The following is a 27,008-nucleotide window of genomic DNA, read 5'->3' as shown; positions in this document are numbered from 1 at the left end:
AGGCAGTGATCCTGAATCTGGAGGAGGAGAAAGTGGAGTTCCAAAATGGAAAGGAGGAACTCCAAGAGGAAACCACGATTCTCCGGGCAATGGTCCTGAGGCTGCAGGAGGAGAAAGTGGAATTGCAAAATGGAAAGGAGGAACTCCAGCAGCAAACCACGATGCTCCAGGAAGAGATCCTGAGGCTGCAGCAGGAAAAAGTGGAATTTCAAAATGGAAAGGAGGAACTCCAGCAGCAAACCACGATGCTCCAGGCAGAGATCCTAAAGCTGCAGCACGAGAAAGTGGAGTTCCAAAATGGAAAGGACGAACTCCAGCAGCAAAACACGATGCTCCAGGCAGAGATCCTAAAGCTGCAGCACGAGAAAGTGGAGTTCCAAAATGGAAAAGACGAAATCCAGCAGCAAAACACGATGCTCCAGGCACAGATCCTGAGGCTGCAGGAGGAAAAAGTGGAATTTCAAAACATAAAGGAAGAACTCTGGCAGGAAACTACGATGTTCCAGGCAGAGATCCTAAAACAGCAGCAGGAAAAAGTGGAATCTCAAAATGTAAAGGAAGAATTCCGGCAGGAAACTACAATGCTCCAGGCACAGATCCTGAAGCTGCAACAGGAGAACCTCACGCTGGAGTCAGAGAACAGCACCCTGAAGGATGTGAATGAGGTGAACAGTGACACTCAATTGGTCCCTACAGATGTTCTAATAATGGTCCAGATGTTCACCTGGTCTTTATAGAGATATTCTTAAACCTTCTGCTCAAAATGAGCCTGATTGAAACAGATCCTAGTTTGTGATCTCTTAAGCAGACTCCGTTCCAATGTCTCTGTGTGTGTGTGCATGTATGTGTGTGTGTGTGCAGAAACAGGACCACAGGGTGCAGAAGAAAAACAGGAGGGAGCAGAACAAAAGCCGGAAGCAGACGGTAAGGACGTCAGATTCACACCGGCTGCCACTCTGACACAGGCTGCATAATTAGGTTGAGAGAGGAAGTGAAATAACACATGATCCCCCAGAATGTGCAGCGCACGTTAATGAGCATTTTCACCATGGATGTATGGTGAAAAACACAAATGGGGAAATTCTAGACTTAAATTCGTTCGAGCTCGGCAAGTTTTTAAAAAAAAAAAATGAATGTCTCAGCCTCAGAGTGACGGTTCCCTGACTCTCTGGCCTTAACGCTTTGGATTGAGGTACAACTTCATGCAAACATTAAAATGATCTGTCATTTCACAGGGGAAGGTCTCCATGCCCACTCCAACCCAGAGCTCCAAGATGTAAGGAAAATTTGATAGTGTGATGAATGTGATTAAGGAGATCAAAATATACTTCTCCTCTCTTTAAATAGTCACACCTTCATGAGCAGCTTTGCATGGCTTTGAATTTAACTGATTTAATCTGGCAACTCCTCAGATTTGTTGATGACTCCTCAAGTGACGAAACGTCCAGTGAACAGGAGGAGACTAAAATACGAAAATGGCAGTTACAAAAGCAGGAGTGTGACACATTCCAGAGACCCAGTGAGGACATGCGGAAATTGTCCCACCGTCCTCAGCTACCCAGTCAGTCTGAGAGAAATGAACTGCAGACTGACAAGAAGCTGACTGGAAATAAGAAGGAGAAACCTGGTAAAGGTCACTCACTGTCCACCTCCCACCCTAATTTAAACATGCAAATCATTGTGATGAACTATTGGTGATTGTGTTAAAATGGTCACTTTATGTGTTCAGAGATGCCAGCGAGATCTCAGTTCAGGCTGCCCTCTAAAGTCATCCAGGTAAAGCCTGCAGCACCAGTCAGCAAACTCCTGGAGCAGCCGGCAGAACTGGACAAGATGTCCACAGCCAAACCAAAGTAAGTCAATGCCATGGAAGAAAATTTAATTTAGAACTAGACTCTTTCTTGTCGTCCTCCATCAATGTGAGACTATTGATCGTCTCTAAATGTTTTTGCTGAAGCTCTTCAGTGTGACTGATCTTAAAAACTGTTTCTCCAACACCTCAGATACCCTTCTGTCTCAACATCCAGTTCAGGAGAAGAATCTGAAACTGGAGGAGACACCAGTGAGCAGGAGGAGGACAAGCGGAAATTGTCCCGCCATCCTCAGCTACCCAGGCAGTCTGAGAGAAATGAACTGCAGACTGACAAGAAGCTGACTGGAAATAAGAAGGAGAAACCTGGTAAAGGTCACTCACTGTCCACCTCCCAATCTAATTTAAACATGCAAATCATTGTGATGAACTATTGGTGATGGTGTTAAAATGGTCACTTTATGTGTTCAGAGATGCCAGGGAGATCTCAGCTTAGGCTGCCCTCTAAAGACATCCAGGTAAAGCCTGTAGCACCAGTCAGTGAACTCCTGGACCAGCCGGCAGAACCGGACAAGACGCCCAGAGCCAAACCAAAGTAAGTCAATTCCATGGAAGAAAATTCAGTTTTGAACTCGACTCTTTCTTGTCGTCCCCCATCAATGTTAGACTATTGATCGTCTCTCTTTAAATATTTTTGCTGAAACTCTTCAGTGTAACTGATCTTAAAAACTGTCTCTCCAACACCACAGATACCCTTCTTACTCAATAATCAGTTCAGATGAAGAATCTGAAACTGGAGGAGACACCAGTCAGCAGCAGGAGGTCATGCGGATATGGTCCATCCGTCCTTGGCTACCCAGTGACTCAGGGGGAAGTGAACAGGAGACTCACAACAAGCTGGATGTTAATAAGAAGGGGGAACCTGGTAAAGGTTCGTTGTGTGTTCCATATAAAGCTATACAGTTTATTAGAATATTGTACTGTATTACATGTCATTGCAGTGAAGCATATTTGATTTGTGTAGACGTTATTATCAGGATATTAAATTGTAAAATACTGCACAGTATAAGAAAACCCAACACAATCGTTTCTAGTTTCGTCTGCTGGACGTTCTGCTAAAGCACAACCAGAGGCGACGACATCTACAGAAGCTCCAAAGAAATTTTCTTTCCTGTAAGAAATGTCAGATTTCTGGAAAAACAAATGATTTTCTATTTATTATTTCCACCTAAATGATAAGTTTTAAATGGTTTTAAATTCCTGCTTATTTCCCTCCAGGAACATATTCAAAAATTTAAAAAGAAATTCAAGGGAAAAACGGGAAAAAAAGAACAGAATGAAGTAAAATCGGAGAAACCGGTTGAGGGCAGACAGAGTCAACAGCAGACCAACAAGGTGAGTTTGGGGGACAAAAGGTAAGGCCTTTGTTGGTGTCACCGGAAACTCAACAGATGACCGACTTTAAATCTTAGATTTTCGAATTTTAAGTTTTTGAAAAATTGGTCCCCTAAAACTCACAATAGCTCAAAAAATGGCCACAAGCTCATGTAACTCAAGGCCTCCTTTATCTTTTTAATTTTGAAGAAAAAAACTCAAAGCTGTTTCAATAATAATTAATAAACTAATAATAAGAAACAAATAAGAAAATCCAGGCCCACCTTTCACAGCTCTGTCCATCTTTTCTAGACCCAGCAAAAGCAGCAGAAGAGCAAGAATATATGTATTAAAAGATCAGCAGCCAGCAGCCAGCCAGCTAGAGCAGAAGACTACTGTGAACAAGTATCCGTGGTTCCGCCCTAAAAAGTAAAATAACAATGAAGACATAAAGAAAGAGCCATGCAGGAAAAGCTGCCAGCAGTCATGTTGATGGAAATGTATAGTGAGCAATATTTATGTGATGTTTGATCAAATAAATGTAATTGAATGTTGACGCAATTTTAGCAACTGAAACATGCGCGATCTCATAGATTCACTTTGTATGGATGAACTTTGAAGGTTGACTGTGTTGATTAGGATGTGCAAGTGGATGGGAATAAATCCTGGACAATCCCTCCCACCCGCTCCATAACACAGTGGACAAACTGAGAAGCAGCTTCTAAGAATTATTCTATATGTATGTAAATATGCTTATAATTTATTATTGTTTTTATCTCTATGCCTACATTCTAACCTTATTTGTATTTTATTTTATTTCTATACTTTGTAAATACACCTGCTGCTATTTGTGTCTATACACTATAGTTACATTCCTTCATGTCTATGCTGCTATTACAATTCAATTTCCCTATGGGGGTTTATAAAGTATATCTTGAATCTTGAAAACAAGCACAACCCTCTGTGTGTGTGTGTGTGTCCAAATATTTGTATTAATGAGGACCCCATGTTTCACTGTGGCTTAAGTGTTGTGGAAGAGTAACTACCGTTTTTTTACGACCATAAGGCGCACCTAAAACACTGAGATTTTCTCAAAAATCGACGGTGCGCCTTTTAATATGGAGCGCCTTGTGTCTGCTGTGTGCCTTTGGTAGGTGCACTACGGTAAACGCTCCGCCAATCGATTAGCGACACCTACGCGTAAGGATCCCTTAAAATGGCGCCGGTCAAGCGAGACCTATATGAATGAGGCTTACTTTAAACTGCAGGCCATCGAATATGTGGCTGAAAATGGCAATCGAGCAATCTTAGTGTTTTCGCTTTATGAGGCGGCGGCATCTCTCCCTACGCGCGAGGAAAACTGTTGCGCAGCGGCTGCCCGCGGATTACCAGGAGAGGGCGGCCATCTTCCGCACCTACTGCCGCGACAAGATAAGGGCGCCCAGCCACATCTATGAGGCAGCGGCGGGCAAGTTATGCCACCATATGCGGGTGGATTGTAGACGCATGGGCTATAATACCGTCTTCATGTATTGTACCAGCTTTCACAAAATCAACGCTGAAGCGGAACCGGTCGGTGAGTCTGATTCAGATGATTAAGAAGAGGAATTCGGGATGTTGGACAATGAATAGGAACGGGCGAGAGGGAGAATAAAGCTGAGATGAAGGCTGCTCCTCCCACAAGCGCCCTTCTGCTGACTGTTTTTACGTGAGGATGAGCAGACAAAAAAAACAGCTAGAGACTGAATCAAGTAGGTTTGAAGGAACGCATGATGTGTCAGAGCTGCTGGGTTCATACTGGTTTGTTTTTGAGTACACACATCACCCTCGTGTCCCCCAAATAAATGCAACTACTCTACTTATAAGCACGGTCAAAAAACAAGCTAGTTTCCAAGTTTAAGTTTAGGAGCCATTTCCCAGCTCTGCCCTATATGGGCATGTTTTTCCATGGCACTGTTGCTTGTTGAGGGTCAGGCCCTGGGATTCTGTAAAGCACCTAGAGACGATTTAGATTGGAACAGATGCTATATAAAGACTGATTGATTGATTGATTGATTTGCTCCATTTGAGTTTGTGGGTTCCTGAACATGAACTAGCAACAGGCAGACGAATGCCAACTCCTTGGCGCACAAGTGGCAAAGGCCCAAGTCTGGAACTTCTTGAGTATGAAATGCATGCCTAAGTTAACTATTTGGCTATTCTTCATAAAAGAATACCCACATATGTTTGTGAAAGGCAGCAGCAGGAAGAGGCGCAACAGAGGCTCGACGAGCACCACAGTGAAACCACAAGATAAGGTATTTGTAAAGGTGTTCCGGAGGAAGTGGTTTGACGAGTGTCGTCAAGGTCCATTTGAAGTTGTGCGTTGTTCCGGAACTGCTGTCCAGGTCAAAGGTTCGCCAACATAGTATCACTTGTCGCATTGTGTCTAGGCTCAGAACAAAGTGGCACCAGTGGTACAACCCCGCCTTCAGATGACACCAATTCTACCAGCAATTTTACTGCTGCCTCGGGTGCTAGGAGAATGAGAGAACTTGCACAATTTCACAATCTTGAATCTATCCATTGGAGAAAAATCTAGGAGAAAAAATGGGGTATCGGTTGGTTTCCGTGGTATGTTGTTGTATTTCTTGCCGAAAATATTGACAATATCACTAATGAAACCATAAGAGGCTTTGAACATCTTTCCAATGCTCAGAGGAGTCACAGACTTACGTTGTTGAAAGATGACATGGCTTTAGATTGCATCTAGGTTACATCCAATGGGAGCTGTGTTGTTTCAGGTTCTCGGTGCAGTCGTAGTGTGATAGTTTGTTTTTGCACTTTGTCATTGACCTGTGCCAAGGTGTTGATATTGCATTGGATTGGTGTGGTGATGCCTGGCAATCAGACCCAGATGCCGCGCTTAAGTGATAAAGCTTTGGTTGATTCAGATGAGGACATTTCTGACAAGATGGTTGATAAATATGCAGTATATTCGATTGAGATATGATACTCATGCTCTGATATGTTTGTACTGTATTCCTCTTAATGAAACCAATATTTTGTTTGCAAGGATACTGCCAGATCTGTTTCCAGGACAGTAGTTGGGGATCTACGTTGGGGTGACAACTATGTTTGAATGGACTCACTCAAAATGAACAGTGAAAGATGCTGGAGGACACTGAATGAAGATGTGGAACAACTGAAGATGTGAATCACCTGAAGATCCTTCATCAGGGGACTACGAAGTACAAGTTCAAAAAACTGCAGTTTGATGTGTTTAACACATACACACACGCACACACACACACACACACACACACGGTTTTTGTCAATAAAGTTATTTGGGTGATTTCATCAGTAGGCAGATGTTATGAAAACTCAGGTTTTTGGTGAATAGGGAGATGAGTACTTAGGCAGGGAAAGTTCCGAGGTAAGGTCCAATGGGTCGACCAGCTTGACCATGGACAGTTTTTTGATTTTGTTTCTGAGTGTCTCATTTGTGTTTGCCAAACTCTCCCTGAATATAACCTTTTTGCAAAATTTGCTTGGAGTACCATAGGTGGTCACCATAGACAGAGGGACCATCAGAGACTTGCTCTCACAGTCCACTGAATTTTCATATATGAATTACTCCTACCCAATCAATCTTTTGCTCATGTGCATCAAATTATCCTACTTTATTGGTCACCATCAACTTCAATAAAACTTTACTTTGCGCAATTTCGGGGGGGGGGGGGGGGGGGGGTGTTATGTAGTATCTGAAGTCTATGCCTCTATTCTCTGCAGGCCTTGACCTTTGTAAAGCCACAACTTGTTTTTCAGCCAGCTTGACGCCATCTCAAGATATGTTTTACAGGTGTCCTGCGACCCTTGTTCTTTTCATGTTTGTGATGGATATCTTGTTTCTTTCCCGTAAGAGAAGCTGATAAGAGGTGATACTGGGGTCCATAGGCTCCTCATTGTTCTTCACATGAGGATGTGTACCATGATGCCTTGCTTCCATTTTTGATAATAACTGGACTCTATTCCATTTGGTTGGCTATACTGTGTTATGAGGTCATCGGAGAAGAATGTGTTTACCTGACTATATAAGAAGGGGTTATCGAAGTAAGCACTTTGGAGATCTTCACCATTTCACCTGCAAAAACTCCCTCGGGCAAGCTGCGGTGTCTGATTGATACCTGACTGTTCTCTCCAATAAACATCTCTTATAACCAAGTATGTGTCTGCGAAGATTCCTTCCTCATCAACACCTCTCGATTACCACCAGAAGAAAATATACCACAGGACAAACTCCCATAAACCCTCAAGCACCCTGCAGGGGATATAGAGTTGGCCCAGTGTTCCACAGAAAGGACCAAAACCACATCATTTCTATGAAATCCAGTGTTCAACTATCGGTCGAATTCTCAACTCCGGTGCTCTGGCGTAGACCTTGCCAGGCACGCTGAAGAGTGTGATCCTGCTATAGTTGGAACACACCCTCCGGTTGCCCTTTTTAAAAGGAGGTACCACCACCCAAGTGGCACTGTCCCCAAATGCCATGCGATGTTGTAGAGGTGTGCCAGCCAGGACAGTGAGGAGCTCCTCGAAATATTCCTTCCACCGTCCGGCAATATCCCCAGTTGAGGTCAGAAGGTCCCCGTCTGCACTATCAAAAATTAGCAGAGCACTGCTTCCCCCTCCTAAGGCGCCGAATGGTTTGCCAGAATCTTTTCTCGCCTGACCCATAGTCTTTCTCCATGGCTTCCCTGAACTCCTCCCAGACACAAGTGTTTGCCTCCTGGACAGCCCGAGCTGCAACCTGCTTGGCCTGCTGTTTGGGGAGGTGTATGGGGCAAGATGGCCAGATAGAACTCCTTCTTAAGGTTGACAGAGTCCCTTACTTCCAATGTCCACCACCATGTTTGTGGCCCGCCGCGACAACTGGCACCAGAGACCTTGCGTCAACAGCTTGATGCTGCTGCATCAGCAATGGAGGGAGGGAACATGGTCCACTCCGACTCGATGTCCCCAGCCTCCCTTGGGATATGCGTGAAGCTCTTCTGAATGTGGGAGTTGAAGATCTCCCTGGTAGAGGGCTCAGCCAGATGTTCTCAACAACTCCTCACATTACATTTGGGTCTACCGGGCCTGTTTAGTCTTCTCCCTTGCCAGTGAATCCAACTCACCACTAGTTTGTGAGTGGTTGACAGTGCAGCCCCTCTCCTCAGCCAAGTGTCCAAATGTGCACGAATGGACACCGTTTTGCATGAACACGGTCTTTGTTATGGACAAACTATGATGAACACAGAAGTCCAATAACAAAACACTACTCGGTTTCAGGTCGGAGAGGCCGTTCCTCCCAATTACGCCACTTCAAGTGTCACTGTCTTTGCCCACATGGGTGTTGAAGTCCCCCAGTAGAAGGATGGGATCCCCAGTCAGAGCACTTTTAACCACCCCCCCCCTCCTAGGGACTCCAACAAGGCTGGATGTCTGTGCTTCTGTTTGGCCCATAGACACAAACAACAGCATGATACCTTCCCCTCATGGATCTTCCTGTGGGTGGGGAGCCTACAGGAAGTTGGGCATATGTCGCCATTTCGGGCTGCACCCCAGTCCGGTCCCTTGGGAATAGCTCCGGCCACCAGGCCTTTGCCTGTAAGCCCCAACAAGATGTCCACAGCCCAACCAAGGTGAGTCAATGCCATGAAAGAGGATTCAGTTTTGAACTAGACTCTTTCTCGTCGTCCTCCATCAGTTATACTATTGATTGTCTCAAAATATTTTTGCTGAAACTCTTCAGTGTGACTGATCTTAAAAACTTTCTCCAACACCTCAGATACCCTTTTGTCTCAACATCCAGTTCAAGTGAGGAGTCTGAAACTGGAGGAGACGCCAGTGAGCAGGAGGAGGACATATGGATATTGTCCTGCTGTCCTCAATTGACCAGTGAGTCAGAGGGAAGTGAACTGGAGACTGACAACAAGCTGACTGTAAATAAGCAGGGGAACCCTTGTAAAGTTTTGTTGTGTGTTCCATATAAAGCTATACAGTTTATTAGAATATTGTACTGCATTACATGTCAGGAGGAGTGGAAAACAAGACAAACTCAAGAGGAACGCACGAGAGGGAGAATAAAGCTGAGATGAAGGATGAAGGCTGCTTCTCCCACAATCGCCCTTCTGCTGACTGTTTTTACGTGAGGATGAGCAGACCAAAAAAAACAGCTAGAGACTGAATCAAATAGGTTGGAAGGAACGCTTGACGTCCCAGAGCTGCTGGGTTCATACTGGTTTGTTTGTTTTTGAGGACACACGTCACCCTCGTGTCCCCCAAATAAACGCAACTGCTCTACTTATAAGCACGGTCATAAAACAAGATAGTTTCAAAGTTTACGTTTAGGAGCCATTTCCCAGCTCTGCCATTTATGGGCATGTTTTTCCATGGCACTTTTGCTTGTTGAGGGTCAGGCCCTGGGATTCTTCTGTAAAGCACCTAGAGAAGATTTAGATTGTAGCAGATGCTTGGTTGATTGATTTGCGCCTTCTAGGTTTGTGGGTTTCTGAAAATAGAATGTAATAGATTGTTTCATTCATGATTGGTTACCATGTTCAGATTGTCTTTAATTTCTTTAATATCTTTATGTTTAATCTCTTTAATGATAGAAGCCCATTATCATCTTTTATGATTGGTTACCGTGTTCAGATCTTTAATCTGAAGAGAACTTCTAAAACGTGTGGCTTTTACCACAACTTGGCCCAAAATTGATTAAAATTGCGAAATGAAATACAGACAGACAGACAGACAGACAGACAGACAGACAATTTCTTTAATATCCTTTATGTTTAATCTCTTTGATATGAAAGCCCATTATCCTCTTTTATCAACCATATATGTAATATAAATATGTTTAGTTTACAACCAACAACAATCAGCTTTATTGCATCAGCAGATTGACTACATTTGTTCTGCGGTAGGCCTTTTGAAATGTGTAAAGAAATTATATTTATGGATAGTTTGGAACGAAATAGTTTCCAACTGTACGTTTAGGAGCCATTTTCCAGCTCCGCCCTATACGAGCATGTTTAATAGCAGGCTAAGTATCCGACAGAAGGTTTTGTAGGATGTGTGGTGTTATCAGGGTTATCGCAAAGCTTTGGGACTGGTTATGGTGGGAGAATGTGGAGAACAGGGAAATTTCACAGATACATCATTATAATTAGTTTTTGGGAATGATGCTCAGCCTTTACAAGTGCACACTTTTGTGTTTCTCATTTCTTTCTCCAACACACAAATGTAAAAATGAATTTTCAGCTACGACTACAATTCATTTTTCTTCTCTTCATGTGTCTATGTGTAAAAAAAAACTCCACTGTTTTCCAAATGACTTTTAATAATTGGTCACATCTATGTTTGTTAATCTGAAGAGAACTTCTAAAACTTGTGGCTTTTACCACAACTTGGCCCAAAATTGATTAAAATTGCGAAATGAAATACAGACAGACAGACAGACAATTTCTTTAATATCCTTTATGTTTAATCTCTTTGATATGAAAGCCCATTATCCTCTTTTATCAACCATATATGTAATATAAATATGTTTAGTTTACAACCAACAACAATCAGCTTTATTGCATCAGCAGATTGACTACATTTGTTCTGCGGTAGGCCTTTTGAAATGTATAAAGAAATTATATTCATGGATAGTTTGTAACGAAATAGTTTCCAACTGTACGTTTAGGAGCCATTTTCCAGCTCCGCCCTATACGAGCATGTTTAATAGCAGGCTAAGTATCCGACAGAAGGTTTTGTAGGATGTGTGGTGTTATCAGGGTTATCGCAAAGCTTTGGAACTGGTTATGGTGGGAGAATGTGGAGAACAGGGAAATTTCACAGATACATGATTATAATTAGTTTTTGGGAATGATGCTCAGCCTTTACAAGTGCACACTTTTGTGTTTCTCATTTCTTTCTCCAACACACAAATGTAAAAATGAGTTTTCAGCTACGACTACAATTCATTTTTCTTCTCTTCATGTGTCTATGTGTAAAAAAAACTCCACTGTTTTCCAAATGACTTTTAATAATTGGTCACATCTATGTTTGTTAATCTGAAGAGAACTTCTAAAACTTGTGGCTTTTACCACAACTTGGCCCAAAATTGATTAAAATTGCGAAATGAAATACAGACAGACAGACAAACAATTTCTTTAATATCCTTTATGTTTAATCTCTTTGATATGAAAGCCCATTATCCTCTTTTATCAACCATATATGTAATATAAATATGTTTAGTTTACAACCAACAACAATCAGCTTTATTGCATCAGCAGATTGACTACATTTGTTCTGCGGTAGGCCTTTTGAAATGTGTAAAGAAATTATATTCATGGATAGTTTGTAACGAAATAGTTTCCAACTATACGTTTAGGAGCCATTTTCCAGCTCCGCCCTATACGAGCATGTTTAATAGCAGGCTAAGTATCCGACAGAAGGTTTTGTAGGATGTGTGGTGTTATCAGGGTTATCGCAAAGCTTTGGAACTGGTTATGGTGGGAGAATGTGGAGAACAGGGAAATTTCACAGATACATGATTATAATTAGTTTTTGGGAATGATGCTCAGCCTTTACAAGTGCACACTTTTGTGTTTCTCATTTCTTTCTCCAACACACAAATGTAAAAATGAATTTTCAGCTACGACTACAATTCATTTTTCTTCTCTTCATGTGTCTATGTGTAAAAAAAACTCCACTGTTTTCCAAATGACTTTTAATAATTGGTCACATCTATGTTTGTTAATCTGAAGAGAACTTCTAAAACTTGTGGCTTTTACCACAACTTGACCCAAAACTGATTAAAATTGCTAAATGATAAATTGCTAAATGACAGACAGACAGACAGACAGGTCCTGCTCAAGGTTTCTTCCTGTTAAAGGGGATTTTTTGCATGCCACTGTTGCTTGTTGGGGGTCAGGCCCTTGGATACTGTAAAGCACCTAGAGACAATTTAGATTGTAACAGATGCTGTATAAATATTGAGTGATTGAGTGATTGATTTGCTCCATTTGGATTTGTGGGTTCCTGAAAATTGAATTCAATAGATTGTTCATTCATGATTGGTTACCGTGTTCAGATCTTTAATCTGAAGAGAACTTCAACCAAAACTGATTAAAATTGCTAAATGACAGACAGACAGACAGACAGACAATTTCTTTAATATCCTTTATGTTTAATCTCTTTGATATGAAAGCACATTATCCTCTTTTATCAACCATATATGTAATATAAATATGTTTAGTTTACAACCAACAACAATCAGCTTTATTGCATCAGCAGATTGACTACATTTGTTCTGCGGTAGGCCTTTTGAAATGTATAAAGAAATTATATTTATGGATAGTTTGTAACAAGATAGTTTCCAACTGTATGTTTAGGAGCCAATTCCCAGCTTCGCCCTCTACGAGCATGTTTAATAGCAGGCTAATTATCCCACAGACGGTTTTGCAGTATGCGTGGTGTTATCAGGGTTATCGCAAAGCTTTGGGACTGGTTATGGTGGGAGAATGTGGAGAACAGGGAAATTTCACAGATACAGGATTATAATTCGTTTTTACGAATGATGCTCAGCCTTTACAAGTGAACACTTTTGTGTTTCTCATTTCTTTCTCCAACACACAAATGTAAAAATGAGTTTTCAACTACGACTACAATTCATTTTTCTTCTCTTCATGTGTCTATGTGTAAAAAAATCTCCACTGTTTTCCAAATGACTTTTAATAATTGGTCACATATATGTTTGTTAATCTGAAGAGAACTTCTAAAACTTGTGGCTTTTACCACAACTTGGCCCAAAACTGATTAAAATTGCTAAATGACAGACAGACAGACAGACAATTTCTTTAATATCCTTTATGTTTAATCTCTTTGATATGAAAGCACATTATCCTCTTTTATCAACCATATATGTAATATAAATATGTTTAGTTTACAACCAACAACAATCAGCTTTATTGCATCAGCAGATTGACTACATTTGTTCTGCGGTAGGCCTTTTGAAATGTGTAAAGAAATTATATTTATGGATAGTTTGTAACGAAATAGTTTCCAACTGTACGTTTAGGAGCCATTTCCCAGCTCCGCCGTATACGGGCATGTTTAATAGCAGGCTAAGTATCCGACAGAAGGTTGATTGGCCAACATTTCTGCTGCAGCATCACTTCCAGGGTTTTCTCTTGTCTCTTATTTTGTGGGAGTTTAAGGTCTTTTGAATTGGGAAGTCACTTTTTATCATTCAGTCGCTTCACTTTATTCATGTGTCCTATCCACAGAAGATACACTCCATGACAATGGCATTCCAAAAAGGAGACCATCACAATCTTGGCTTCAAGTTTAGCTCACACAAGAGAAATGTGGACTGGCGACGGATCAATGTTCTGAACATTGATCTACTGGTGAGGACGGTAGATATCGATGCCCTTCAGGAATACATCAGTGATGTCACCTACTGCAGCTTGGAGACTGTGCGGTGTCCGCAGTGCATGTCCCCCGCAGACCCGACATTAGTCAAACTCTTTCGGCTGGCTCAGTTGTCACTGGAGTGGCTGCATCATTGCCAGGAAAAACTCATTTCTGGCTTGCAAAACACAGAGGATAAGCTGAAATCCAGTGAGGAAGAGTGCCAAAAGCTTAAGGACAAGAATAAGGAACAGGAGGAGAAGATGAAGGGGATGGTCTCTGAGCTGAAGTCCAGGAGAACTATTATTAAAAAGCAACAATCTCTGTTTGCAACAAACATCAACAACGGCATCCAGGTAGCGTTCAGATGTTAAAGCCTCGCTCCCGAGGAATATTAAAACCATTGTTTTAACAAAAGTCAGTCAAAAGGTCTGGTTTTCGAAAAAAACAAAAAAAAGTTAAATATTGGCTCTGTTGTCTTTACTTTCAGTGTGGACACTGTGAGAAGAACTACCTGAATGCCTTCTTCCTTCAGAAACACATGCTGCGGCGTCACCCGGAACAGTGCCAGAACTGTAAATACTTCACACGTGACATTCATGTTCCACTGGTGTGGACTCTAAAAACCTTGTTTTTTACATCTTTCCAGTAATGGTTAAAATTGATCAGAAGAATTCTGAGATCGAGAGTCTGAAACTGGAGATCAACAGTCTGAGGATGCAGCTGGCCCAAGCAGCAAAGGTAGAAGAACCACACTGCTGTTGGGTTTGTGATGTGACTGAAATGTTTGGGCAGATGTCCAGACAAAACCATTTCTGTAAATCCATGTGGTGAAAAACAGAATGTCATTGTCTCCTTTGACAACCAGGAGCAGCAGGAAAAGCTGGAGCTGCACTACGAGAAGGAAAAACTGAAGCTGGAGAAGTCAGCGATGCAGGTGGAGGCCGAGAACCTGAGGCTGAAGGCGGAGAACCTCCGTCTGCAGCACGAGAAGCTTGAAGAGCAGACAAAGAGCGGGAGGCTGCAGCAGGAGTTGCAAAATGAAAAGGAGGAACGCCAGCAGCAAGTCATGATGTTCCAGGCAGTGATCCTGAATCTGGAGGAGGAGAAAGTGGAGTTCCAAAATGGAAAGGAGGAACTCCAAGAGGAAACCACGATTCTCCGGGCAATGGTCCTGAGGCTGCAGGAGGAGAAAGTGGAATTGCAAAATGGAAAGGAGGAACTCCAGCAGCAAACCACGATGCTCCAGGAAGAGATCCTGAGGCTGCAGCAGGAAAAAGTGGAATTTCAAAATGGAAAGGAGGAACTCCAGCAGCAAACCACGATGCTCCAGGCAGAGATCCTAAAGCTGCAGCACGAGAAAGTGGAGTTCCAAATGGAAAGGACGAACTCCAGCAGCAAAACACGATGCTCCAGGCAGAGATCCTAAAGCTGCAGCACGAGAAAGTGGAGTTCCAAAATGGAAAAGACGAAATCCAGCAGCAAAACACGATGCTCCAGGCACAGATCCTGAGGCTGCAGGAGGAAAAAGTGGAATTTCAAAACATAAAGGAAGAACTCTGGCAGGAAACTACGATGTTCCAGGCAGAGATCCTAAAACAGCAGCAGGAAAAAGTGGAATCTCAAAATGTAAAGGAAGAATTCCGGCAGGAAACTACAATGCTCCAGGCACAGATCCTGAAGCTGCAACAGGAGAACCTCACGCTGGAGTCAGAGAACAGCACCCTGAAGGATGTGAATGAGGTGAACAGTGACACTCAATTGGTCCCTACAGATGTTCTAATAATGGTCCAGATGTTCACCTGGTCTTTATAGAGATATTCTTAAACCTTCTGCTCAAAATGAGGCCTGATTGAAACAGATCCTAGTTTGTGATCTCTTAAGCAGACTCCGTTCCAATGTCTCTGTGTGTGTGTGCATGTATGTGTGTGTGTGTGCAGAAACAGGACCACAGGGTGCAGAAGAAAAACAGGAGGGAGCAGAACAAAAGCCGGAAGCAGACGGTAAGGACGTCAGATTCACACCGGCTGCCACTCTGACACAGGCTGCATAATTAGGTTGAGAGAGGAAGTGAAATAACACATGATCCCCCAGAATGTGCAGCGCACGTTAATGAGCATTTTCACCATGGATGTATGGTGAAAAACACAAATGGGGAAATTCTAGACTTAAATTCGTTCGAGCTCGGCAAGTTTTTAAAAAAAAAAAATGAATGTCTCAGCCTCAGAGTGACGGTTCCCTGACTCTCTGGCCTTAACGCTTTGGATTGAGGTACAACTTCATGCAAACATTAAAATGATCTGTCATTTCACAGGGGAAGGTCTCCATGCCCACTCCAACCCAGAGCTCCAAGATGTAAGGAAAATTTGATAGTGTGATGAATGTGATTAAGGAGATCAAAATATACTTCTCCTCTCTTTAAATAGTCACACCTTCATGAGCAGCTTTGCATGGCTTTGAATTTAACTGATTTAATCTGGCAACTCCTCAGATTTGTTGATGACTCCTCAAGTGACGAAACGTCCAGTGAACAGGAGGAGACTAAAATACGAAAATGGCAGTTACAAAAGCAGGAGTGTGACACATTCCAGAGACCCAGTGAGGACATGCGGAAATTGTCCCACCGTCCTCAGCTACCCAGTCAGTCTGAGAGAAATGAACTGCAGACTGACAAGAAGCTGACTGGAAATAAGAAGGAGAAACCTGGTAAAGGTCACTCACTGTCCACCTCCCACCCTAATTTAAACATGCAAATCATTGTGATGAACTATTGGTGATTGTGTTAAAATGGTCACTTTATGTGTTCAGAGATGCCAGCGAGATCTCAGTTCAGGCTGCCCTCTAAAGTCATCCAGGTAAAGCCTGCAGCACCAGTCAGCAAACTCCTGGAGCAGCCGGCAGAACTGGACAAGATGTCCACAGCCAAACCAAAGTAAGTCAATGCCATGGAAGAAAATTTAATTTAGAACTAGACTCTTTCTTGTCGTCCTCCATCAATGTGAGACTATTGATCGTCTCTAAATGTTTTTGCTGAAGCTCTTCAGTGTGACTGATCTTAAAAACTGTTTCTCCAACACCTCAGATACCCTTCTGTCTCAACATCCAGTTCAGGAGAAGAATCTGAAACTGGAGGAGACACCAGTGAGCAGGAGGAGGACAAGCGGAAATTGTCCCGCCATCCTCAGCTACCCAGGCAGTCTGAGAGAAATGAACTGCAGACTGACAAGAAGCTGACTGGAAATAAGAAGGAGAAACCTGGTAAAGGTCACTCACTGTCCACCTCCCAATCTAATTTAAACATGCAAATCATTGTGATGAACTATTGGTGATGGTGTTAAAATGGTCACTTTATGTGTTCAGAGATGCCAGGGAGATCTCAGCTTAGGCTGCCCTCTAAAGACATCCAGGTAAAGCCTGTAGCACCAGTCAGTGAACTCCTGGACCAGCCGGCAGAACCGGACAAGACGCCCAGAGCCAAACCAAAGTAAGTCAATTCCATGGAAGAAAATTCAGTTTTGAACTCGACTCTTTCTTGTCGTCCCCCATCAATGTTAGACTATTGATCGTCTCTCTTTAAATATTTTTGCTGAAACTCTTCAGTGTAACTGATCTTAAAAACTGTCTCTCCAACACCACAGATACCCTTCTTACTCAATAATCAGTTCAGATGAAGAATCTGAAACTGGAGGAGACACCAGTCAGCAGCAGGAGGTCATGCGGATATGGTCCATCCGTCCTTGGCTACCCAGTGACTCAGGGGGAAGTGAACAGGAGACTCACAACAAGCTGGATGTTAATAAGAAGGGGGAACCTGGTAAAGGTTCGTTGTGTGTTCCATATAAAGCTATACAGTTTATTAGAATATTGTACTGTATTACATGTCATTGCAGTGAAGCATATTTGATTTGTGTAGACGTTATTATCAGGATATTAAATTGTAAAATACTGCACAGTATAAGAAAACCCAACACAATCGTTTCTAGTTTCGTCTGCTGGACGTTCTGCTAAAGCACAACCAGAGGCGACGACATCTACAGAAGCTCCAAAGAAATTTTCTTTCCTGTAAGAAATGTCAGATTTCTGGAAAAACAAATGATTTTCTATTTATTATTTCCACCTAAATGATAAGTTTTAAATGGTTTTAAATTCCTGCTTATTTCCCTCCAGGAACATATTCAAAAATTTAAAAAAGAAATTCAAGGGAAAAACGGGAAAAAAAGAACAGAATGAAGTAAAATCGGAGAAACCGGTTGAGGGCAGACAGAGTCAACAGCAGACCAACAAGGTGAGTTTGGGGGACAAAAGGTAAGGCCTTTGTTGGTGTCACCGGAAACTCAACAGATGACCGACTTTAAATCTTAGATTTTCGAATTTTAAGTTTTTGAAAAATTGGTCCCCTAAAACTCACAATAGCTCAAAAAATGGCCACAAGCTCATGTAACTCAAGGCCTCCTTTATCTTTTTAATTTGAAGAAAAAAACTCAAAGCTGTTTCAATAATAATTAATAAACTAATAATAAGAAACAAATAAGAAAATCCAGGCCCACCTTTCACAGCTCTGTCCATCTTTTCTAGACCCAGCAAAAGCAGCAGAAGAGCAAGAATATATGTATTAAAAGATCAGCAGCCAGCAGCCAGCCAGCAGCCAGCCAGCTAGAGCAGAAGACTACTGTGAACAAGTATCCGTGGTTCCGCCCTAAAAAGTAAAATAACAATGAAGACATAAAGAAAGAGCCATGCAGGAAAAGCTGCCAGCAGTCATGTTGATGGAAATGTATAGTGAGCAATATTTATGTGATGTTTGATCAAATAAATGTAATTGAATGTTGACGCAATTTTAGCAACTGAAACATGCGCGATCTCATAGATTCACTTTGTATGGATGAACTTTGAAGGTTGACTGTGTTGATTAGGATGTGCAAGTGGATGGGAATAAATCCTGGACAATCCCTCCCACCCGCTCCATAACACAGTGGACAAACTGAGAAGCAGCTTCTAAGAATTATTCTATATGTATGTAAATATGCTTATAATTTATTGTTTTTATCTCTATGCCTACATTCTAACCTTATTTGTATTTTATTTCTATACTTTGTAAATACACCTGCTGCTATTTGTCTATACACTATAGTTACATTCCTTCATGTCTATGCTGCTATTACAATTCAATTTCCCTATGGGGGTTTATAAAGTATATCTTGAATCTTGAAAACAAGCACAACCCTCTGTGTGTGTGTGTGTGTCCAAATATTTGTATTAATGAGGACCCCATGTTTCACTGTGGCTTAAGTGTTGTGGAAGAGTAACTACCGTTTTTTTACGACCATAAGGCGCACCTAAAACACTGAGATTTTCTCAAAAATCGACGGTGCGCCTTTTAATATGGAGCGCCTTGTGTCTGCTGTGTGCCTTTGGTAGGTGCACTACGGTAAACGCTCCGCCAATCGATTAGCGACACCTACGCGTAAGGATCCCTTAAAATGGCGCCGGTCAAGCGAGACCTATATGAATGAGGCTTACTTTAAACTGCAGGCCATCGAATATGTGGCTGAAAATGGCAATCGAGCAATCTTAGTGTTTTCGCTTTATGAGGCGGCGGCATCTCTCCCTACGCGCGAGGAAAACTGTTGCGCAGCGGCTGCCCGCGGATTACCAGGAGAGGGCGGCCATCTTCCGCACCTACTGCCGCGACAAGATAAGGGCGCCCAGCCACATCTATGAGGCAGCGGCGGGCAAGTTATGCCACCATATGCGGGTGGATTGTAGACGCATGGGCTATAATACCGTCTTCATGTATTGTACCAGCTTTCACAAAATCAACGCTGAAGCGGAACCGGTCGGTGAGTCTGATTCAGATGATTAAGAAGAGGAATTCGGGATGTTGGACAATGAATAGGAACGGGCGAGAGGGAGAATAAAGCTGAGATGAAGGCTGCTCCTCCCACAAGCGCCCTTCTGCTGACTGTTTTTACGTGAGGATGAGCAGACAAAAAAAACAGCTAGAGACTGAATCAAGTAGGTTTGAAGGAACGCATGATGTGTCAGAGCTGCTGGGTTCATACTGGTTTGTTTTTGAGTACACACATCACCCTCGTGTCCCCCAAATAAATGCAACTACTCTACTTATAAGCACGGTCAAAAAACAAGCTAGTTTCCAAGTTTAAGTTTAGGAGCCATTTCCCAGCTCTGCCCTATATGGGCATGTTTTTCCATGGCACTGTTGCTTGTTGAGGGTCAGGCCCTGGGATTCTGTAAAGCACCTAGAGACGATTTAGATTGGAACAGATGCTATATAAAGACTGATTGATTGATTGATTGATTGATTGATTGATTTGCTCCATTTGAGTTTGTGGGTTCCTGAACATGAACTAGCAACAGGCAGACGAATGCCAACTCCTTGGCGCACAAGTGGCAAAGGCCCAAGTCTGGAACTTCTTGAGTATGAAATGCATGCCTAAGTTAACTATTTGGCTATTCTTCATAAAAGAATACCCACATATGTTTGTGAAAGGCAGCAGCAGGAAGAGGCGCAACAGAGGCTCGACGAGCACCACAGTGAAACCACAAGATAAGGTATTTGTAAAGGTGTTCCGGAGGAAGTGGTTTGACGAGTGTCGTCAAGGTCCATTTGAAGTTGTGCGTTGTTCCGGAACTGCTGTCCAGGTCAAAGGTTCGCCAACATAGTATCACTTGTCGCATTGTGTCTAGGCTCAGAACAAAGTGGCACCAGTGGTACAACCCCGCCTTCAGATGACACCAATTCTACCAGCAATTTTACTGCTGCCTCGGGTGCTAGGAGAATGAGAGAACTTGCACAATTTCACAATCTTGAATCTATCCATTGGAGAAAAATCTAGGAGAAAAATGGGGTATCGGTTGGTTTTCCGTGGTATGTTGTTGTATTTCTTGCCGAAAATATTGACAATATCACTAATGAAACCATAAGAGGCTTTGAACATCTTTCCAATGCTCAGAGGAGTCACAGACTTACGTTGTTGAAAGATGACATGGCTTTAGATTGCATCTAGGTTACATCCAATGGGAGCTGTGTTGTTTCAGGTTCTCGGTGCAGTCGTAGTGTGATAGTTTGTTTTTGCACTTTGTCATTGACCTGTGCCAAGGTGTTGATATTGCATTGGATTGGTGTGGTGATGCCTGGCAATCAGACCCAGATGCCGCGCTTAAGTGATAAAGCTTTGGTTGATTCAGATGAGGACATTTCTGACAAGATGGTTGATAAATATGCAGTATATTCGATTGAGATATGATACTCATGCTCTGATATGTTTGTACTGTATTCCTCTTAATGAAACCAATATTTTGTTTGCAAGGATACTGCCAGATCTGTTTCCAGGACAGTAGTTGGGGATCTACGTTGGGGTGACAACTATGTTTGAATGGACTCACTCAAAATGAACATTGAAAGATGCTGGAGGACACTGAATGAAGATGTGGAACAACTGAAGATGTGAATCACCTGAAGATCCTTCATCAGGGGACTACGAAGTACAAGTTCAAAAAACTGCAGTTTGATGTGTTTAACACATACACACACACACACACACACACACACACACACGGTTTTTGTCAATAAAGTTATTTGGGTGATTTCATCAGTAGGCAGATGTTATGAAAACTCAGGTTTTTGGTGAATAGGGAGATGAGTACTTAGGCAGGGAAAGTTCCGAGGTAAGGTCCAATGGGTCGACCAGCTTGACCATGGACAGTTTTTTGATTTTGTTTCTGAGTGTCTCATTTGTGTTTGCCAAACTCTCCCTGAATATAACCTTTTTGCAAAATTTGCTTGGAGTACCATAGGTGGTCACCATAGACAGAGGGACCATCAGAGACTTGCTCTCACAGTCCACTGAATTTTCATATATGAATTACTCCTACCCAATCAATCTTTTGCTCATGTGCATCAAATTATCCTACTTTATTGGTCACCATCAACTTCAATAAAACTTTACTTTGCGCAATTTCGGGGGGGGGGGGTGTTATGTAGTATCTGAAGTCTATGCCTCTATTCTCTGCAGGCCTTGACCTTTGTAAAGCCACAACTTGTTTTTCAGCCAGCTTGACGCCATCTCAAGATATGTTTTACAGGTGTCCTGCGACCCTTGTTCTTTTCATGTTTGTGATGGATATCTTGTTTCTTTCCCGTAAGAGAAGCTGATAAGAGGTGATACTGGGGTCCATAGGCTCCTCATTGTTCTTCACATGAGGATGTGTACCATGATGCCTTGCTTCCATTTTTGATAATAACTGGACTCTATTCCATTTGGTTGGCTATACTGTGTTATGAGGTCATCGGAGAAGAATGTGTTTACCTGACTATATAAGAAGGGGTTATCGAAGTAAGCACTTTGGAGATCTTCACCATTTCACCTGCAAAAACTCCCTCGGGCAAGCTGCGGTGTCTGATTGATACCTGACTGTTCTCTCCAATAAACATCTCTTATAACCAAGTATGTGTCTGCGAAGATTCCTTCCTCATCAACACCTCTCGATTACCACCAGAAGAAAATATACCACAGGACAAACTCCCATAAACCCTCAAGCACCCTGCAGGGGATATAGAGTTGGCCCAGTGTTCCACAGAAAGGACCAAAACCACATCATTTCTATGAAATCCAGTGTTCAACTATCGGTCGAATTCTCAACTCCGGTGCTCTGGCGTAGACCTTGCCAGGCATGCTGAAGAGTGTGATCCTGCTATAGTTGGAACACACCCTCCGGTTGCCCTTTTTAAAAGGAGGTACCACCACCCAAGTGGCACTGTCCCCAAATGCCATGCGATGTTGCAGAGGCGTGCCAGCCAGGACAGTGAGGAGCTCCTCGAAATATTCCTTCCACCGTCCGGCAATATCCCCAGTTGAGGTCAGAAGGTCCCCGTCTGCACTATCAAAATTAGCAGAGCACTGCTTCCCCCTCCTAAGGCGCCGAATGGTTTGCCAGAATCTTTTCTCGCCTGACCCATAGTCTTTCTCCATGGCTTCCCTGAACTCCTCCCAGACACAAGTGTTTGCCTCCTGGACAGCCCGAGCTGCAACCTGCTTGGCCTGCTGTTTGGGGAGGTGTATGGGGCAAGATGGCCAGATAGAACTCCTTCTTAAGGTTGACAGAGTCCCTTACTTCCAATGTCCACCACCATGTTTGTGGCCCGCCGCGACAACTGGCACCAGAGACCTTGCGTCAACAGCTTGATGCTGCTGCATCAGCAATGGAGGGAGGGAACATGGTCCACTCCGACTCGATGTCCCCAGCCTCCCTTGGGATATGCGTGAAGCTCTTCTGAATGTGGGAGTTGAAGATCTCCCTGGTAGAGGGCTCAGCCAGATGTTCTCAACAACTCCTCACATTACATTTGGGTCTACCGGGCCTGTTTAGTCTTCTCCCTTGCCAGTGAATCCAACTCACCACTAGTTTGTGAGTGGTTGACAGTGCAGCCCCTCTCCTCAGCCAAGTGTCCAAATGTGCACGAATGGACACCGTTTTGCATGAACACGGTGTTTGTTATGGACAAACTATGATGAACACAGAAGTCCAATAACAAAACACTACTCGGTTTCAGGTCGGAGAGGCCGTTCCTCCCAATTACGCCACTTCAAGTGTCACTGTCTTTGCCCACATGGGTGTTGAAGTCCCCCAGTAGAAGGATGGGATCCCCAGTCAGAGCACTTTTAACCACCCCCCCTCCTAGGGACTCCAACAAGGCTGGATGTCTGTGCTTCTGTTTGGCCCATAGACACAAACAACAGCATGATACCTTCCCCTCATGGATCTTCCTGTGGGTGGGGAGCCTACAGGAAGTTGGGCATATGTCGCCATTTCGGGCTGCACCCCGGTCCGGTCCCTTGGGAATAGCTCCGGCCACCAGGCCTTTGCCTGTAAGCCCCAACAAGATGTCCACAGCCCAACCAAGGTGAGTCAATGCCATGAAAGAGGATTCAGTTTTGAACTAGACTCTTTCTCGTCGTCCTCCATCAGTTATACTATTGATTGTCTCAAAATATTTTTGCTGAAACTCTTCAGTGTGACTGATCTTAAAAACTTTCTCCAACACCTCAGATACCCTTTTGTCTCAACATCCAGTTCAAGTGAGGAGTCTGAAACTGGAGGAGACGCCAGTGAGCAGGAGGAGGACATATGGATATTGTCCTGCTGTCCTCAATTGACCAGTGAGTCAGAGGGAAGTGAACTGGAGACTGACAACAAGCTGACTGTAAATAAGCAGGGGAAGCCTTGTAAAGTTTTGTTGTGTGTTCCATATAAAGCTATACAGTTTATTAGAATATTGTACTGCATTACATGTCAGGAGGAGTGGAAAACAAGACAAACTCAAGAGGAACGCACGAGAGGGAGAATAAAGCTGAGATGAAGGATGAAGGCTGCTTCTCCCACAATCGCCCTTCTGCTGACTGTTTTTACGTGAGGATGAGCAGACCAAAAAAAACAGCTAGAGACTGAATCAAATAGGTTGGAAGGAACGCTTGACGTCCCAGAGCTGCTGGGTTCATACTGGTTTGTTTGTTTTTGAGGACACACGTCACCCTCGTGTCCCCCAAATAAACGCAACTGCTCTACTTATAAGCACGGTCATAAAACAAGATAGTTTCAAAGTTTACGTTTAGGAGCCATTTCCCAGCTCTGCCATTTATGGGCATGTTTTTCCATGCTTGTTGAGGGTCAGGCCCTGGGATTCTTCTGTAAAGCACCTAGAGAAGATTTAGATTGTAGCAGATGCTTGGTTGATTGATTTGCGCCTTCTAGGTTTGTGGGTTTCTGAAAATAGAATGTAATAGATTGTTTCATTCATGATTGGTTACCATGTTCAGATTGTCTTTAATTTCTTTAATATCTTCATGTTTAATCTCTTTAATGATAAAAGCCCATTATCATCCTTTATGATTGGTTACCGTGTTCAGATCTTTAATCTGAAGAGAACTTCTAAAACTTGTGGCTTTTACCACAACTTGGCCCAAAATTGATTAAAATTGCGAAATGAAATACAGACAGACAGACAGACAGACAGACAATTTCTTTAATATCCTTTATGTTTAATCTCTTTGATATGAAAGCCCATTATCCTCTTTTATCAACCATATATGTAATATAAATATGTTTAGTTTACAACCAACAACAATCAGCTTTATTGCATCAGCAGATTGACTACATTTGTTCTGCGGTAGGCCTTTTGAAATGTGTAAAGAAATTATATTTATGGATAGTTTGGAACGAAATAGTTTCCAACTGTACGTTTAGGAGCCATTTTCCAGCTCCGCCCTATACGAGCATGTTTAATAGCAGGCTAAGTATCCGACAGAAGGTTTTGTAGGATGTGTGGTGTTATCAGGGTTATCGCAAAGCTTTGGGACTGGTTATGGTGGGAGAATGTGGAGAACAGGGAAATTTCACAGATACATGATTATAATTAGTTTTTGGGAATGATGCTCAGCCTTTACAAGTGCACACTTTTGTGTTTCTCATTTCTTTCTCCAACACACAAATGTAAAAATGAGTTTTCAGCTACGACTACAATTCATTTTTCTTCTCTTCATGTGTCTATGTGTAAAAAAACTCCACTGTTTTCCAAATGACTTTTAATAATTGGTCACATCTATGTTTGTTAATCTGAAGAGAACTTCTAAAACTTGTGGCTTTTACCACAACTTGGCCCAAAATTGATTAAAATTGCGAAATGAAATACAGACAGACAGACAAACAATTTCTTTAATATCCTTTATGTTTAATCTCTTTGATATGAAAGCCCATTATCCTCTTTTATCAACCATATATGTAATATAAATATGTTTAGTTTACAACCAACAACAATCAGCTTTATTGCATCAGCAGATTGACTACATTTGTTCTGCGGTAGGCCTTTTGAAATGTGTAAAGAAATTATATTCATGGATAGTTTGTAACGAAATAGTTTCCAACTATACGTTTAGGAGCCATTTTCCAGCTCCGCCCTATACGAGCATGTTTAATAGCAGGCTAAGTATCCGACAGAAGGTTTTGTAGGATGTGTGGTGTTATCAGGGTTATCGCAAAGCTTTGGAACTGGTTATGGTGGGAGAATGTGGAGAACAGGGAAATTTCACAGATACATGATTATAATTAGTTTTTGGGAATGATGCTCAGCCTTTACAAGTGCACACTTTTGTGTTTCTCATTTCTTTCTCCAACACACAAATGTAAAAATGAATTTTCAGCTACGACTACAATTCATTTTTCTTCTCTTCATGTGTCTATGTGTAAAAAAAACTCCACTGTTTTCCAAATGACTTTTAATAATTGGTCACATCTATGTTTGTTAATCTGAAGAGAACTTCTAAAACTTGTGGCTTTTACCACAACTTGACCCAAAACTGATTAAAATTGCTAAATGATAAATTGCTAAATGACAGACAGACAGACAGACAGACAGACAGGTCCTGCTCAAGGTTTCTTCCTGTTAAAGGGGATTTTTTGCATGCCACTGTTGCTTGTTGGGGGTCAGGCCCTTGGATACTGTAAAGCACCTAGAGACAATTTAGATTGTAACAGATGCTGTATAAATATTGATTGATTGAGTGATTGATTTGCTCCATTTGGATTTGTGGGTTCCTGAAAATTGAATTCAATAGATTGTTCATTCATGATTGGTTACCGTGTTCAGATCTTTAATCTGAAGAGAACTTCAACCAAAACTGATTAAAATTGCTAAATGACAGACAGACAGACAGACAGACAATTTCTTTAATATCCTTTATGTTTAATCTCTTTGATATGAAAGCACATTATCCTCTTTTATCAACCATATATGTAATATAAATATGTTTAGTTTACAACCAACAACAATCAGCTTTATTGCATCAGCAGATTGACTACATTTGTTCTGCGGTAGGCCTTTTGAAATGTATAAAGAAATTATATTTATGGATAGTTTGTAACAAGATAGTTTCCAACTGTATGTTTAGGAGCCAATTCCCAGCTTCGCCCTCTACGAGCATGTTTAATAGCAGGCTAATTATCCCACAGACGGTTTTGCAGTATGCGTGGTGTTATCAGGGTTATCGCAAAGCTTTGGGACTGGTTATGGTGGGAGAATGTGGAGAACAGGGAAATTTCACAGATACAGGATTATAATTCGTTTTTACGAATGATGCTCAGCCTTTACAAGTGCACACTTTTGAGTTTCTCATTTCTTTCTCCAACACACAAATGTAAAAATGAGTTTTCAACTACGACTACAATTCATTTTTCTTCTCTTCATGTGTCTATGTGTAAAAAAATCTCCACTGTTTTCCAAATGACTTTTAATAATTGGTCACATATATGTTTGTTAATCTGAAGAGAACTTCTAAAACTTGTGGCTTTTACCACAACTTGGCCCAAAACTGATTAAAATTGC

General features: G+C 42.2%; 3 protein-coding genes across 3 annotated transcripts; all 3 read left to right on the top strand.

Annotated features, from left to right (window-relative positions):
- The first annotated feature begins 426 nt into the window (after positions 1 to 426).
- LOC115246929 (uncharacterized protein DDB_G0290301-like) lies at positions 427 to 3,021 on the top strand. Its single transcript, XM_029826898.1, has 9 exons — positions 427 to 665; positions 862 to 924; positions 1,236 to 1,276; positions 1,413 to 1,627; positions 1,730 to 1,853; positions 2,004 to 2,179; positions 2,282 to 2,405; positions 2,560 to 2,741; positions 2,905 to 3,021. The coding sequence occupies exons 1-9, from the start codon at positions 498 to 500 to the stop codon at positions 2,985 to 2,987; spliced, it is 1,176 nt and encodes a 391-aa protein (XP_029682758.1). The 5' UTR covers positions 427 to 497; the 3' UTR covers positions 2,988 to 3,021.
- A 10,236-nt stretch (positions 3,022 to 13,257) lies between these two features.
- On the top strand, positions 13,258 to 14,478 carry LOC115246924 (zinc finger protein Dzip1-like). The gene is made up of 3 exons (XM_029826881.1): positions 13,258 to 13,965; positions 14,100 to 14,184; positions 14,259 to 14,478. Exons 1-3 carry the CDS (start codon positions 13,495 to 13,497, stop codon positions 14,441 to 14,443), a joined length of 741 nt encoding a protein of 246 aa, XP_029682741.1. The 5' UTR covers positions 13,258 to 13,494; the 3' UTR covers positions 14,444 to 14,478.
- A 635-nt stretch (positions 14,479 to 15,113) lies between these two features.
- Positions 15,114 to 17,709, top strand: LOC115246928 (uncharacterized protein DDB_G0290301-like). Its single transcript, XM_029826897.1, has 9 exons — positions 15,114 to 15,352; positions 15,550 to 15,612; positions 15,924 to 15,964; positions 16,101 to 16,315; positions 16,418 to 16,541; positions 16,692 to 16,867; positions 16,970 to 17,093; positions 17,248 to 17,429; positions 17,593 to 17,709. The coding sequence occupies exons 1-9, from the start codon at positions 15,185 to 15,187 to the stop codon at positions 17,673 to 17,675; spliced, it is 1,176 nt and encodes a 391-aa protein (XP_029682757.1). The 5' UTR covers positions 15,114 to 15,184; the 3' UTR covers positions 17,676 to 17,709.
- Positions 17,710 to 27,008: the final 9,299 nt, after the last annotated feature.

Source organism: Takifugu rubripes, chromosome 19, assembly GCF_901000725.2.
Source record: "Takifugu rubripes chromosome 19, fTakRub1.2, whole genome shotgun sequence".
NCBI classification, from domain to species: Eukaryota; Metazoa; Chordata; class Actinopteri; order Tetraodontiformes; family Tetraodontidae; genus Takifugu; species Takifugu rubripes.
Note: the sequence above shows the minus strand (reverse complement) of the source record. Positions and strands in the feature narration are given on the sequence as shown.

Excerpts from the sequence above, each read along its gene's own strand:
- LOC115246929 (XM_029826898.1), top strand. The coding sequence starts at position 498 with ATGTTCCAGGCAGAGATCCTAAAACAGCAGCAGGAAAAAGTGGAATCT. Across the intron at positions 925-1,235 it reads ACAAAAGCCGGAAGCAGACG|GGGAAGGTCTCCATGCCCAC; the intron begins GTAAGGACGTCA and ends GTCATTTCACAG. Across the intron at positions 2,742-2,904 it reads GAAGGGGGAACCTGGTAAAG|TTTCGTCTGCTGGACGTTCT; the intron begins GTTCGTTGTGTG and ends AATCGTTTCTAG.
- LOC115246924 (XM_029826881.1), top strand. The coding sequence starts at position 13,495 with ATGACAATGGCATTCCAAAAAGGAGACCATCACAATCTTGGCTTCAAG. Across the intron at positions 13,966-14,099 it reads ACATCAACAACGGCATCCAG|TGTGGACACTGTGAGAAGAA; the intron begins GTAGCGTTCAGA and ends CTTTACTTTCAG. Across the intron at positions 14,185-14,258 it reads CCCGGAACAGTGCCAGAACT|TAATGGTTAAAATTGATCAG; the intron begins GTAAATACTTCA and ends ACATCTTTCCAG.
- LOC115246928 (XM_029826897.1), top strand. The coding sequence starts at position 15,185 with ATGTTCCAGGCAGAGATCCTAAAACAGCAGCAGGAAAAAGTGGAATCT. Across the intron at positions 16,868-16,969 it reads AAATAAGAAGGAGAAACCTG|AGATGCCAGGGAGATCTCAG; the intron begins GTAAAGGTCACT and ends TTATGTGTTCAG. Across the intron at positions 17,430-17,592 it reads GAAGGGGGAACCTGGTAAAG|TTTCGTCTGCTGGACGTTCT; the intron begins GTTCGTTGTGTG and ends AATCGTTTCTAG.